Genomic DNA, 14802 nt, shown 5'->3' on the forward strand with positions numbered 1-14802 from the left:
GCCTCAAAAAAGCCACCCGAACGCCCCCTCATACAAAAACTGAATCAACTACAATATGACCAACATTTCCATAACTACCACCTAAAATGACAGTTTGCTGAATCGAATTCCATATTACTATTGTTAACCAATGCTACGAGTTTATATGGCGAAACTTTTGCGATGTAGTAAATAACGTGTAGCAAATAAACACTCGTATATTGTTCGTTACAACAAGAAAGACTGTAATCGGACTAAAATTAGAGACACAATTGCCGAGATTATTCCGTACACTGTAACTCTACTTCTTTCGCTACGGAATAATTCAGCAGGGCTAATCCGATCCAGTTTAATCCGGGCCAGTCTTGTATCAGTCCCTCCCTGTATCAGCCAAACCCCCATTCCCAATACCTGTATCTGTTTGGTCAATAGGCATATTCATCTTATGTATCCCCCATTAAACAGGCATATTCATCTGATGTATTTTTCCTCGTAATAAACAGGCATATTAATCTAATGTTTTTCCCCCTGTATCAACGCCCCCAATACCTGTATCTGTCCCCCAACCTCCAAAAGCTGCGTATTTAGTAGCACCTTGATAGATGCCATGTTGAGTACAATCGTACTCAACATGTAGTACTTGAGTAGCACCTTGATAGATCTCATGTTGAGTACAATCGGTTGACAGACTCGTGTCAGACTCGAAAAAAGTGGACTCCAAGTGTTTAAGTTCTATGTCTTTGAATTGTATCGTTGCATATTTGATCTCTTCTCAAAGCCAATTTAAAATCAAATTGTGCCTATCTGTTTGAACAAGCGATTATGTCAAGTCGACCAAAACGATCCAACAGGGTCCAAAAAAAGACGATTCGAAGAAGAAAATTTGTCTGTGCCGGACAAAGTTATTACGCGCGCGAAAACATCCAAAACGCACTTTGAAATTCAAACGTTCGACAGCAACGATTTTGTCTTCGTTGAGAATTTCGAAGAAGAAACTCTCCAGGATGAGAGCCAGGACTTGAACGAGCTGTCAGCAAAACAGAGTATTGTGGTAAAAGACTTAAATTCCATGAGCTCTGTCTCCGTTACTACAGCCGCTGTGCATCAACAGACAGAGGTGGTATACCAGGTTTACCCAACTCAATGACAGATCTTGGGTTTCATTGACGCCGAGGTCACTCAAATACATATCGACGGATATGAAAAAAATATCGACGGATGTGAAATTCACCCACACACTCTGCATTCATCCGATTTTTGAATTGTTTATAAAGAAGTCAAGAACTACAAGCCTCTTCAATTTGGTGACAGGATCATATCTATAAGCGCTTGAATATGCTGCCATTTTCCCACAGAAAGATTCGGAAAGATTAGTTCCTTTACGGAGTTGGGTGTTCCCTCAAGAGGCGATAAAAACCGAAAAACAATTATACCAGGTCAAAGGATTTTTGGCAAAAATTTCGGAAAAAGAGCTGCTGGAGGACATAATTTTCAGTTTCTGCGCCAACAAACAATTACAAACATACCCGTTTTATGCTGGGTCCAGCATCATTTGCCAGCCACGATTGTGATCCAAATGCGCGATATATTGTCGGAGAAAAGAGTGCGTCAACAGTAGCCATTCAGTCAATCAAACCAATCGGAGTTGGAGAGGAAACAACCGTTAGCTATAGAGACAATTATTTTGAAGGCGACAAAAACTAATGGTGCGTTGGTTGTAAGCAAGCTCCAGTCTAGATCTAACACCTCCTTTCCCTTGTTCGAGACGTTTGTTCCAGAAGTGTCCGCCGATGTGTTTGCTCCAGAAGTGTCCGCCGCGAGAACTTTCTGTCTCCAGAAGATTCCGCTGAAGGATAATAATTGTCAAACTGTGACACAAACTGGAGATCATCATGTTTGTGAGCCTACATTTATTGGAACTGCCCAGTTTGAGTTCGATCCCCCTAGCGATCTACCAGTTCAGCGCATTGAGACAGTGAAAACGGAGACAGTGGAAACAAAAACGTTGTTGGTTGTTGAGTGCCTCGTATGTCACATCACGGTGAAAAAAATTGATCGTCATCTGAAACAACATCGTGGCATGTTTTAGTCTCCCCATTTCTCATTGTTAATACTTCTGGCTGTCGATGTTATGTGTTTCTTTATGAATTTCAAGGCCTTGGGCTGCCTTCAACAAGGCTCCAGCAGGCTTTCCGGCAATTTCAGTCGTGAATTACTGTTCATATATTGATATTACGTTTCCTTCTGCTGCAAATTTTCAAGACAAATTCAATTATTACAAATCCCCCAACTTCAGATCCCATATACTAAAATTTGATCCCCAATTATTATAAAGTTATTTCAGTTCTAAATTATCCTTGAATTGAGAAAAAAAGGTCCACAAATTGTTGGCTTCTAAGGTATTTGAACAGAAAAGACGAGAAAGTATTTCAACAGAAACGACGAGCAATTGATCTGGTGAGAACATCCAGGGAAAATGGCGGAATTTTATAACTGCAACACTGTTCTTATTAAAAAAAATTCAAACGTTGGAAATCCCGTCATTTTTGACGTCAAAATTGCATTAAAAAGAACAGCTGGACTTCATGTGCGAGCAATTAATACAAACACAATAACTAAAGTTCAAAACATAATATTTTTCAATTTTGAGAGAGACTTCAAAAAAAAATCAGTATATAGCTCAGCCATTTTTATTTTCAAAATTTAGAATAACCGTTGATAGCACAAATGAAGCACTGATAAACATGCCTTTAAAATTCATATTCAGCACAAACAACTGTTTCTTTCGACTTCCAATGAAAATGGGAACTTTTGCTTGAGACCGCTAGAAGCAACTTCACGTTTGAAAAACTACCGCGTTTTTATATCTCAAGAATATGACAAAAATAGCAAAAACTCATTAGGACATATAACTGCAAACATGTTGAGTATTCATTTAATGACATTTTGTCGATGCTTTTCCAGCGCGAAAATTTTGTAGCATGCTTATTTTTCCATATGAACAAAACCTTGTGAAGAAGATATCATGAAAGAAACAGCTGCAGAAAATAATTCTGTTAGAAACTAAAATAAAGGTTAGCTATGTTTTAAAAGTATGTACTGCTCTAACTACATATTGTCTGCAAACGGGACATTCTGATAATTTTTTACCACATGACACGCATGCGACCATATGACCACACTCTAACAATACACAATTGATAGGAGCATCCATGCATATTTTGCAAATATTCTCTTCTTCTGCAAAGTCAAAAGTGCTGTTTGAATTCTTCCTTTTTGCGGCCGCGGCTTCTCTTTTTGCACCTGTAAGAAAAGGGGAAGTAAACATAACGAACGAGCGCCCAAATAAAGTGAATACTTTTTGCAAAACGTATAATTGCACAAAACGTATAATAAAATGTGCCAAAAAGTAAAAACGGGCCTTACAGTATGGGATACGCCAACAAAGGAAAGGCGGAAGACCGAGCAAATAGCACTGTAAATGTCAAAACTTTCTCAAGGTAAAACTTCCACCTTCAAGCTGTACATCAGAAGCAAATCAATCGTTCTCTAAATGTTCATTAACATAAGTCATCATTCGAACACAAAAAAGTCAAGAAATTTACGTCCAGAAATTTGCGCTAAAAACAACACTTGCCAAACTAACAAAAGTAATACTTCTCGCAAATTGATCACAAGAAAAAATGAGTGGAAGAGAAAATAATCAGTAAAAGGTAGCAACATGTAACATAGCTGTCAGATTGCCAGAAAATAGCCGCAATAGATTCGTAGATCGGCAGTCTAAAAAAACAGTAAAAAAGACAGACCAAAAAAATTCGTCTTTTCATTGAAGGCTGATATGTTATATTTTGATTTAAAATCTATGTAAAGCTATTGCTGCCTCTAATAGCTGATCTCAAATAACCTTCATTTAGAGTGATACACACCCATTTGACCTTATCTCTTTGAATTAAAGTAAATAAGAGTCAATTTCAAAGTGAGGAAGTCATTTTTGAGAGTGAGGTAAGTCAAGTGTGACCAAAAATTTAATCACGCGAATGAACAAAAAAACTCGCTCCAATAAGAGCGAAAAATGACGTCACACATGCAATTCAGTTAAAATTGCATGAACGAATGAACAAAAAGTGGCTGTGACGTCATATGGTCGTAACAAAAATCATGACGACGAAATAAAAAACATATCAGGACAAGTCCTGACGTACAATTCAAAGAATTTTCATTGACTAAACAGAAAAACTAGACCTAGAATGGACTATGAGTGAATTGAGAAAACCATTTTAAAAAAAATCAGATCAAAAAATTTAAAAAAAAAAACAAAAAATCAATGTCAAAATGCCGCATGTGAACAAAAAAACCACTAGCGAGAAATGAAAATTTAATTCAAACAAAAAACTAGGCCTCGAAGTGGAAAATGCCGCATGTGAACAAAAAACCACTAGCAAGAAAGCGAATTTTTGTTCAAACACCATTTACTCACTCTAGTTTAAAATTAGAGCGAAAAAAATTTACGCCGCAAAACCACCCGCTTTTTCGCTCCATTTCCTGTTTCGGCGTGACCAAAATCACTACTGCAATTTGACTTCAAAAATCATGAAAATGTGTGAACAGATCTTAAAAAAAAAGACAGCGCCCCAATACAATTCAAATTCTTTGAATTGTAAAAAACCAAGAGAAGGCCAATAATAGCCCCAGCTATCGCTGTGCGGCTATTAAAAAAATGAGCCAATATGCATAGCCAATTTTTATCAAAGCAAATTACTCATTTTTTAAAAGGCAAAAAAAGGATTTTAACCCAAAAAATAGTCGGTTGATTGATTTATAAGCTATACCATTAGGGCAAGAAGTAAACATAAGCAAAAGAAAAAGGAAAATGCGGCGCAAAAAATAGCAAGTTATGTCCGTCAGTATAAGACTCTATTTTGAGAGTTCAAAATCATTAACTTGGTCCAGATAAGAGCTGTTCTAGGAACTAGCTGAAGAGAGGCCTCAAACATTAAGCATGTAAGCTAATGCGTTTTTATACCCATGGAGGCGCGGTAATGTGTGTTTGCACAATGTTCCGACCCCGCTCATACAAATTTCTGATGTAATTGACCAAATGAGAAAGAGTTAGTTAGAACACTTGAAAAAATGCACGCAATTCATTTGAAATTCCATGAACGAAACACAAAGCAGGTTTGAAATGATTGACGTCAAATGGTCGAAACAAAAATCTTGACGACGAAATAAAAAAAAATAGCAGGACAAGCCCTGAAATACAATTCAAAGAATTGTAATATTTTTCGACGCACCTGAAAAAAATCCATTTCAAAAACCGCCAATTTGTTCAAACACCAATTTCTCACTCACTTTAAAGGTATTTTGAAAAAAGTCACGCCTCAAACCTACTCGATTTTCCGCTCCCTTTAATATTTCAGAGTGACCAAAAAGCCGAAAAAAGTGTTAACAGACCTTAACAGGACAAAATAAAAGACAGCACATCCAAACAATTCAAATTCTTTGCATTGAAAAAAACCACTATGTCCCCAATAATAGCCGCTATCACTTCGCGGCTATTAATCAGAAAACAATTGACGCTAACGACCATTAATATCTGCACTCAAATCGATCACAATTTTTACGCAATAAATGTACAAACTAATCTAAAAGATTTCTTGCATCTAAATTACTCAATAGACTACAGTATTTACCGGTGAAACGGCGACTGTTTCCACATTGGCCACAGTGGTCAGACACCCGAACAGTCCAATTTCAGTGTGACCGAAATCACCACTCTAATTTGACTTCTCACTGGCGTGAAAAAGCCGAAAAATCGTGAACATACTTTAAAAAAAGACAGCGCCCCAATACAATTCAAATTCTTTGAATTGTAAAAAAAAACCAAAAGAAGGCCAATAATAGCCTCAGCGATAGCTTCACGGCTATAAAAAAATCTTAATTATATATTCTACGCTGGACTGGTTTTCTAATGACACCGCCCACAGCTATCCGCAGTGAACAAACTGACTGAACAAAACTCGACCAAAATTGACTGAGCAAAAAAAGCCAGTTGAGAATGCAGTACAACAATAGGCTGCAGTTATCACGAACGATCTATTTCTCTTTGATCGTAGAGATATGGTAGAACAATAAATATCAGAATCGACGCAAGGTATTTAAGACTATCGTGCCTGCAAACCAGATGATTCAAATCAATAACCTCATGGAGAAAATAAACACGAAAAGGGATAACAAAAGCGGCGGTCTAGTAAAAAAAAATCGAAAACAATAGAGAAACATAGGATTGCCGGACAATACATAGGATTGCCGGAAAATAAACTGTTGAGACTCAAGTCAAAAGACCAAAGACAAAAATGCTATTGAAGAATTGCTATGTGATAAGTTAAAGTGATGATTAATTGCTGTTGACTTCATGGCGTGTGATCAAATGACCTAAACAAAAACAGAAGGAGACGACGGCCTAGAAAAAAATACTATGCAAATAATATTACCTCGCTATCGCTTCGAATCCCGTCTTTGAATGTTAGCCAAAGGTGGTTCAAAGAAGTCATTTTGAGGTTTCCATTATAAAAATCACATCAATGAAAAGAAAACTCCCCGAGGCCTGATGAAATGACGTCACGCTCACAATTAATTCCTAAGCGGTTAAAAGGGAATTAATTGACGTTTGCAAAGTGATCAAATGACAGAACAAAAATTATTTGCACGCCAAAAATGAAAAATAGCCGCAGGATCAAAAATAAACCAAGTTGGTACTACATTAAAAATCTACATTAACATACCCGGCCGAGGAAAAACGAAACAAATTTTCATTCGACTAAGTAAACAATACAAAATGATAGGAGAGCAATAATAGCCTGCTGAGAAGAGGGCGGCTATTAACAAAACAACCAGAAAATGAGAAAAAAGAAGGTCTGTATATCTGCTACAAGAGACAATGATCTGCTTCAAAACAGATACAGCTGATAACAACGAAAACTCAAACATCTGTTCAGAGTTCTAAAGCTTGGAATACTTTGTGATCCAAAAAAAATGTTAAAGCAACTCATGGGTTATAGAGACGGCAAAAATGAAAAAAGACCGCTCATGTTCGTTACTTTGATTATAGATTTAAAATAAAATTATCCCCAATGCAAATAATTAAAATACTGACCTATCTCTTGCCTCCAGAGCATTTTGGCTTTTTGAACGAGCTCCTCTTTCTCGCAGAGCCCTCTGATGACTACAAAGTTGTTGACCAGGATCTCTTTCAACTCTCTCACGGGCAACTTGTCAATGTCTTCCTCGTTTTCAATGGAGCTGAGCTGCTTTCGCTCCTTCGGCTTGTGTGATGCGTCTGTTTCTGCTTCATCTGACGCACCCTGATACAAACATTATCAACTGACATCAGCTCAAACAGTAAATAAAACACTTCAACAATATCCTTACAAAATTGAAAGTACTGAATCTCCATTGAATTTTTCTGAACATTGGATAGTCTTTTAAGTAGAGAAATGGATATAAGCTTAGATTTGCTGAGAACTTCGAAAAACGATAAACGGCCAAGTAAAAAGAGCAGAGCCGTTCTAACGATGAGTTTGAATACTCAATCGGCGTTCAGGGGGTTGGGGGGTTCTAACATTAGGCACTGAGGTGTCGTTAGATTGATTATGTTGTGGTTGCCGTTGTTGTGAGGAGGCTCTTGCAGAGTATGGATCCGGTCCAGGGCTGTGTGACCTCCCCCTGTTTGACCGATTCGAAGGACTGGGACCATTTGATGTGCTTCCATTGGAACAGGACTGAAAAATCACTACATCAAAATAAATACAACAACTCAATAGTTATCAGCTTTTTTTATCAGATTTGAACATTTAAACAACACAAATTTCGGATCTTTTCCGTTTGTGCACCCCCCCCCCAGTACGTTGAGCTCCCCCAGTTACAGAGCACGTGCCATTACACACTGAATCATTATGCCAAAACATGGCACGTGCGTCTGGGGGGTGCAAATAATATGCGCCCACTAAGCTGGGGGGCACAAACGGAAAAGATCCGAAATTTCTCTTTGGTATGGTTTATTGTTCTAGTTAAGTTCTAAACTTTGGTATGGTTTATTGTTTCAGTTAAGTTCTATTGTTTCAGTTAAGTTCTTATTGTTTCAGTTAAGTTCTAAACTTTGGAATGGTTTATTGTTTCAGTTAAGTTCTATTGTTTCGGTTAATTTCTTATTGTTTCAGTTAAGTTCAAAAATCTTCAACCCCTTTCCGAAAAGCTGCCCAAAAAAATCGGAGACGCGTATAGCTACCATGAAAATATCAAAAACTTGAAACACGAGCCTCGAGTTATAACTGCTGAGAAGGGCACTTTCAGTCCGTTGATTTTTTCTTGCACAGGAGGAACGACGACATCATCCCGTTTATCCAAACGAAAATCAGCTTTGCGCTACTCCGGAGCTCCGTACTCTGCCTGAGCGGTTCCCGCTCGCTCCGACGACCGCAGCCGGTCGAGGCTTCCATGGGGGCTGTTGCCGAGGAAGGGAGGCTTTTAAGTTGATTCTCCTTTGTTTAATTTTCTTTTAGATGTTTTACGTTCTGATAATTTTTATCTCATTTAAGTTGATTGCTGGTTTGTAGCAAACCCTTTGCTGTATCCAACCTTCTCTCATCTCCTTTTTAAATTTGTTCTTTTTCTTAACTGGTACTGATAAATAATTTTTGCCACCATTTTTGTAAATACTGTTCTTGACCTTTCTGTAACGGTTCTGATTAAACTTCAAATACATTTTGTTTATATGCAATTTTTGTTTGTTCCTTTCTAATTTAAATTCACATTTTCATTGCCTTCAGTTAAGTTCTTCTTGTTGCAGTGCTGCAGATATCTGTGTTTCACCAGTAAAATCAGCGGGACTTTGGCGGACATCTGCCGTTTTTAACTGGTCACGTCGTTTACCTCTTAAGTATATTTAATAGGCTGCAGCACTGCAATACAACAATAGGCTGCAGTTATCACGAACGATCTATTTCTCTTTGATCGTAGAGATATGGTAGAACAATAAATATCAGAATCGACGCAAGGTATTTAAGACTATCGTGCCTGCAAACCAGATGATTCAAATCAATAACCTCATGGAGAAAATAAACACGAAAAGGGATAACAAAAGCGGCGGTCTAGTAAAAAAAATCGAAAACAATAGAGAAACATAGGATTGCCGGACAATACATAGGATTGCCGGAAAATAAACTGTTGAGACTCAAGTCAAAAGACCAAAGACAAAAATGCTACTGAAGAATTGCTATGTGATAAGTTAAAGTGATGATTAATTGCTGTTGACTTCATGGCGTGTGATCAAATGACCTAAACAAAAACAGAAGGAGACGACGGCCTAGAAAAAAAGACTATGCAAATAATATTACCTCGCTATCGCTTCGAATCCCGTCTTTGAATGTTAGCCAAAGGTGGTTCAAAGAAGTCATTTTGAGGTTTCCATTATAAAAATCACATCAATGAAAAGAAAACTCCCCGAGGCCTGATGAAATGACGTCACGTTCACAATTAATTCCTAAGCGGTTAAAAGGGAATTAATTGACGTTTGCAAAGTGATCAAATGACAGAACAAAAATTATTTGCACGCCAAAAATGAAAAATAGCCGCAGGATCAAAAATAAACCAAGTTGGTACTACATTAAAAATCTACATTAACATACCCGGCCGAGGAAAAACGAAACAAATTTTCATTCGACTAAGTAAACAATACAAAATGATAGGAGAGCAATAATAGCCTGCTGAGAAGAGGGCGGCTATTAACAAAACAACCAGAAAATGAGAAAAAAGAAGGTCTGTATATCTGCTACAAGAGACAATGATCTGCTTCAAAACAGATACAGCTGATAACAACGAAAACTCAAACATCTGTTCAGAGTTCTAAAGCTTGGAATACTTTGTGATCCAAAAAAAATGTTAAAGCAACTCATGGGTTATAGAGACGGCAAAAATGAAAAAAGACCGCTCATGTTCGTTACTTTGATTATAGATTTAAAATAAAATTATCCCCAATGCAAATAATTAAAATACTGACCTATCTCTTGCCTCCAGAGCATTTTGGCTTTTTGAACGAGCTCCTCTTTCTCGCAGAGCCCTCTGATGACTACAAAGTTGTTGACCAGGATCTCTTTCAACTCTCTCACGGGCAACTTGTCAATGTCTTCCTCGTTTTCAATGGAGCTGAGCTGCTTTCGCTCCTTCGGCTTGTGTGATGCGTCTGTTTCTGCTTCATCTGACGCACCCTGATACAAACATTATCAACTGACATCAGCTCAAACAGTAAATAAAACACTTCAACAATATCCTTACAAAATTGAAAGTACTGAATCTCCATTGAATTTTTCTGAACATTGGATAGTCTTTTAAGTAGAGAAATGGATATAAGCTTAGATTTGCTGAGAACTTCGAAAAACGATAAACGGCCAAGTAAAAAGAGCAGAGCCGTTCTAACGATGAGTTTGAATACTCAATCGGCGTTCAGGGGGTTGGGGGGTTCTAACATTAGGCACTGAGGTGTCGTTAGATTGATTATGTTGTGGTTGCCGTTGTTGTGAGGAGGCTCTTGCAGAGTATGGATCCGGTCCAGGGCTGTGTGACCTCCCCCTGTTTGACCGATTCGAAGGACTGGGACCATTTGATGTGCTTCCATTGGAACAGGACTGAAAAATCACTACATCAAAATAAATACAACAACTCAATAGTTATCAGCTTTTTTTATCAGATTTGAACATTTAAACAACACAAATTTCGGATCTTTTCCGTTTGTGCACCCCCCAGTACGTTGAGCTCCCCCAGTTACAGAGCACGTGCCATTACACACTGAATCATTATGCCAAAACATGGCACGTGCGTCTGGGGGGTGCAAATAATATGCGCCCACTAAGCTGGGGGGCACAAACGGAAAAGATCCGAAATTTCTCTTTGGTATGGTTTATTGTTCTAGTTAAGTTCTAAACTTTGGTATGGTTTATTGTTTCAGTTAAGTTCTAAACTTTGGAATGGTTTATTGTTTCAGTTAAGTTCTATTGTTTCGGTTAATTTCTTATTGTTTCAGTTAAGTTCAAAAATCTTCAACCCCTTTCCGAAAAGCTGCCCAAAAAAATCGGAGACGCGTATAGCTACCATGAAAATATCAAAAACTTGAAACACGAGCCTCGAGTTATAACTGCTGAGAAGGGCACTTTCAGTCCGTTGATTTTTTCTTGCACAGGAGGAACGACGACATCATCCCGTTTATCCAAACGAAAATCAGCTTTGCGCTACTCCGGAGCTCCGTACTCTGCCTGAGCGGTTCCCGCTCGCTCCGACGACCGCAGCCGGTCGAGGCTTCCATGGGGGCTGTTGCCGAGGAAGGGAGGCTTTTAAGTTGATTCTCCTTTGTTTAATTTTCTTTTAGATGTTTTACGTTCTGATAATTTTTATCTCATTTAAGTTGATTGCTGGTTTGTAGCAAACCCTTTGCTGTATCCAACCTTCTCTCATCTCCTTTTTAAATTTGTTCTTTTTCTTAACTGGTACTGATAAATAATTTTTGCCACCATTTTTGTAAATACTGTTCTTGACCTTTCTGTAACGGTTCTGATTAAACTTCAAATACATTTTGTTTATATGCAATTTTTGTTTGTTCCTTTCTAATTTAAATTCACATTTTCATTGCCTTCAGTTAAGTTCTTCTTGTTGCAGTGCTGCAGATATCTGTGTTTCACCAGTAAAATCAGCGGGACTTTGGCGGACATCTGCCGTTTTTAACTGGTCACGTCGTTTACCTCTTAAGTATATTTAATAGCATAACTAACGGTTTCAGTTAGCTCAATTTTGCTATAAAAAATATGCATGAGCAAAATCAAACCTATTATACTGATGACTTTGAGAAAGTTCCACAAAAAGCGAAGAGACAAGTCGAGGACATAATTCACGTTTAAGTACACGCATAGTTGACAGATGGAAAAAAAACTAGAGAGCGTACGAAACGCCTCCAACGCAACTTAACCATAACAGCATTCGTATATACAATCGAATTTCTCAAAAAAAGCAACAACAGCTAAAAAAAATTGCTTTTGAACAAAAATTACAGCAAAGTTATCATAGGATACCTGATTGTTTGTGGAATTGTGTGTTGTGGATGTAGCTGAAGGCGATGTTGGCAATGATTCCTCTTCCATGACATCGTCCATCAGCAGAGTAACTGAGGGAATATTAGCCAAAAGATTCACTAGTTCTGACTTGGTGAGACATCCACGTGTGTTGTCAACGCCTTTTGCTCTCAACTGGCGGACGAGATCACGCACACGAAGTCTGACCAATTGGCTCCTAGAAGCAACAGATAAATTCAATCTCTATGCCATATATACAAGTCAAATACTAAACACTAAGGTTGGAATGTTTAGGTTACAGGAACCAGCATATTTCGGTTTAGAGATCAATGGTTGGAACGCTTTAAAGTGTTCGGGTCACTCTTCTGCAAAAAAGTACATGTTATGTCATCACATGTGCATACATTTTTAACATCTGAAAACAAATAAAAATCTTCAAATGATTGGCAATAATATCTCAGGAATACTCAAGTAAATCTTGAGCCAGTGAAGCCATAAAGATTCTCGTAACCTCGAGTACTTTCAGGTAAGAACAATTTGACTGAACAGAGCGAATGAATTCAGATTCTGGTAAATTCAGTAACCAGAGGGTTACTTCAAGGCTGGCTCGAAATGATGGTGCATTATCGTGACTTGAGGCTCTCGGGTGAAGCAGTGCACTGGCAAAACTCTGGTCTTTTGGCAAGAGGTTTGTTCCTTTGGAGTTGAGTTGAGTTTTTTTCAGGTAAACAAAAGGTTTGCCCAGGGAATTAAATAGAGCCAAGAACTCATGTAATGTAAAATTTATTAGAACGGGGAATTCATAAAAAATTTACCAGTACGGAGAATTCAGAATTCTTTAGAGTGTGGTATTCAAGTCTATGTAGAGTTCAAAAGTGTTGACTACTAACTTGAGAAGGACAGGACCCCTGAAGACAAAGCAAGCGAGACACATGAGGGCTGATGAGGACTGGGCACTTCCAGTAGACTCAATTGGGAGAGCACACGACTCACAAAACATCATGTCACACTTCTCACATTTCACCTAAAACTCACACACAATGTGTATCCCATTCAACTACCAAAAATGAAAAAAGCTAAAAAGGGAAAATAAGTTATGAAAGCAGTTAGTTTAAATGATCAACTTTTCCAGAAGGATATTTTACAATCTTAGAAAAATTAATACTTCATTCATACTTAAATCAAAACTTCATTCGAAAAGTCAACAATTTGGTCCCATAAGTACATTTGTAAATGTCAGATTTGCTAGAATGACAAATTAAAGCGACAATATAGTCGCAAGAACTCAAAATCCCCTCTTTACAAATACTCCGCAATTGCAGTCTGACCAACGTCATTACATTAATATCTGAGTAAACCGAACAAAAAAATGACCGATCAGGAAGACAATCATTGAGCAGATAGTCAGGACAAGGAAAACAATTTACCTTCTTGCTTAAAAGCGTGAATTGTGCGGAACAAGAGGCGCAAGGCATTCCTGTACTGTTATTAATTGTACTGCCCTCCGATTGGCCAGTTTCAGCCGCGCTGTGATTGTTCGACGATGTTCTGGACAAATTCCGGCGATTTCTATTGGGCGTATCTTGTGAACTAGGAACCTGACCGCGCCTAAGTTGAGACCTTTGTTGCGATTGGGCAGTTATTGTGTTAGTTGCACCTAAGTTTGACCTTAATTGGCTGTGCTGATATTGTTGTTGCTGTTGTTGTTTACGTGCTTTGCTAGCCCCAGAACCCATTTCAATAATGGTTTCCGGCAACTATTTGAAGCCCTCGTTTGCAGAATTTTTGTAACATTTGAGCTCAACTCGACATTTGTGGGAAGTCAATCAGCATATTGAGTTAAAAAGCTTATTGTAATAAAAAGGCTCACAGTAACGATTTCTCATTTTCTCACCATGTTACGTTGGAGTATAACTAACTGCTTTACCCACCACTTAAATATTTGATGAATTATTTACAAAACTGCAAGACTGCCGAAAATAAACAGCACGTTTCGATTAAATAAGAATGCTGTCGTTATACGAAAACCATTCTATAACTGATCTGAAACGATAACATAGCTCTAAACTCAAAAGTACGTTTTATCAAGAAGCTATAACTTGGTGAATTATAATCGTATTTAACGCGACGCAAACGCTCTTAATATAACTTACCATTAAACACGCCGTAAACAGTGCATATAATAACTAGATACTATGTCGTCATATCAAATTCCAAATATATTATTACGTCATTATTGTACTGCATTCGGAAGAAAATGGATGAAATGAAATGCCCTAAACAGGGACAAAAGTGTCGACACGAAACGACAAACTGTGTCGAAAGAGCCGTATGTTATTTAATCAACAACGGGTAGACGTCTGTAAATAGGTTTATAGTTTACCGTAAAGAATTTATCATACTCTAAAAATTACTCTGGAGAACGGCCTCTTTTTATACCGCTCACTTCGAGAGAAAATATGCCGATTAGATTTGATTACTGATATATGTTATCATGTAATCGTTTATTTCTAAATAAATGTTTACTTCTATTTGAAATAGTGCTCTGAAAAATAGATGCATCATAATTCTCTGTTGGCAAAAAATACACGTTCAATAAATACAAAAATACACATTTCAAGCTGAAGAAATTTTTTAAACGCTTAAAAAACAATTGAATGCAAGGTACCGTTGAGGATTATTTTTCCTTTGAAAATTTATCTTTTAAAAA

General features: G+C 37.6%; 1 protein-coding gene across 1 annotated transcript; it reads right to left on the bottom strand.

Annotated features, from left to right (window-relative positions):
- Positions 1 to 3018: 3018 nt before the first annotated feature.
- On the bottom strand, positions 3019 to 14237 carry LOC142350671 (E3 ubiquitin-protein ligase rififylin-like). Its single transcript, XM_075402599.1, has 6 exons — positions 13520 to 14237; positions 12983 to 13116; positions 12093 to 12309; positions 10500 to 10658; positions 10034 to 10241; positions 3019 to 3282 (listed from the first exon to the last, which is right to left on the bottom strand). The coding sequence occupies exons 1-6, from the start codon at positions 13826 to 13828 to the stop codon at positions 3059 to 3061; spliced, it is 1251 nt and encodes a 416-aa protein (XP_075258714.1). The 5' UTR covers positions 13829 to 14237; the 3' UTR covers positions 3019 to 3058.
- Between the last annotated feature and the right edge of the window lie 565 nt (positions 14238 to 14802).

The sequence above is a fragment of the Convolutriloba macropyga genome, chromosome 12, assembly GCF_964194025.1.
Source record: "Convolutriloba macropyga chromosome 12, txConMacr16.3, whole genome shotgun sequence".
Lineage (NCBI taxonomy): Eukaryota > Metazoa > Xenacoelomorpha > Acoela > Convolutidae > Convolutriloba > Convolutriloba macropyga.

What these genes read in the sequence shown, in the direction of transcription:
- LOC142350671 (XM_075402599.1), bottom strand. Translation starts at nt 13,828, where the DNA reads ATGGGTTCTGGGGCTAGCAAAGCACGTAAACAACAACAGCAACAACAA. An exon ending in ACAATTCCACAAACAATCAG is followed by an intron (nt 10,659 to 12,092) that starts GTATCCTATGAT and finishes GTGATTTTTCAG; the next exon opens with TCCTGTTCCAATGGAAGCAC. An exon ending in ACGACACCTCAGTGCCTAAT is followed by an intron (nt 10,242 to 10,499) that starts GTTAGAACCCCC and finishes TGTTTGTATCAG; the next exon opens with GGTGCGTCAGATGAAGCAGA.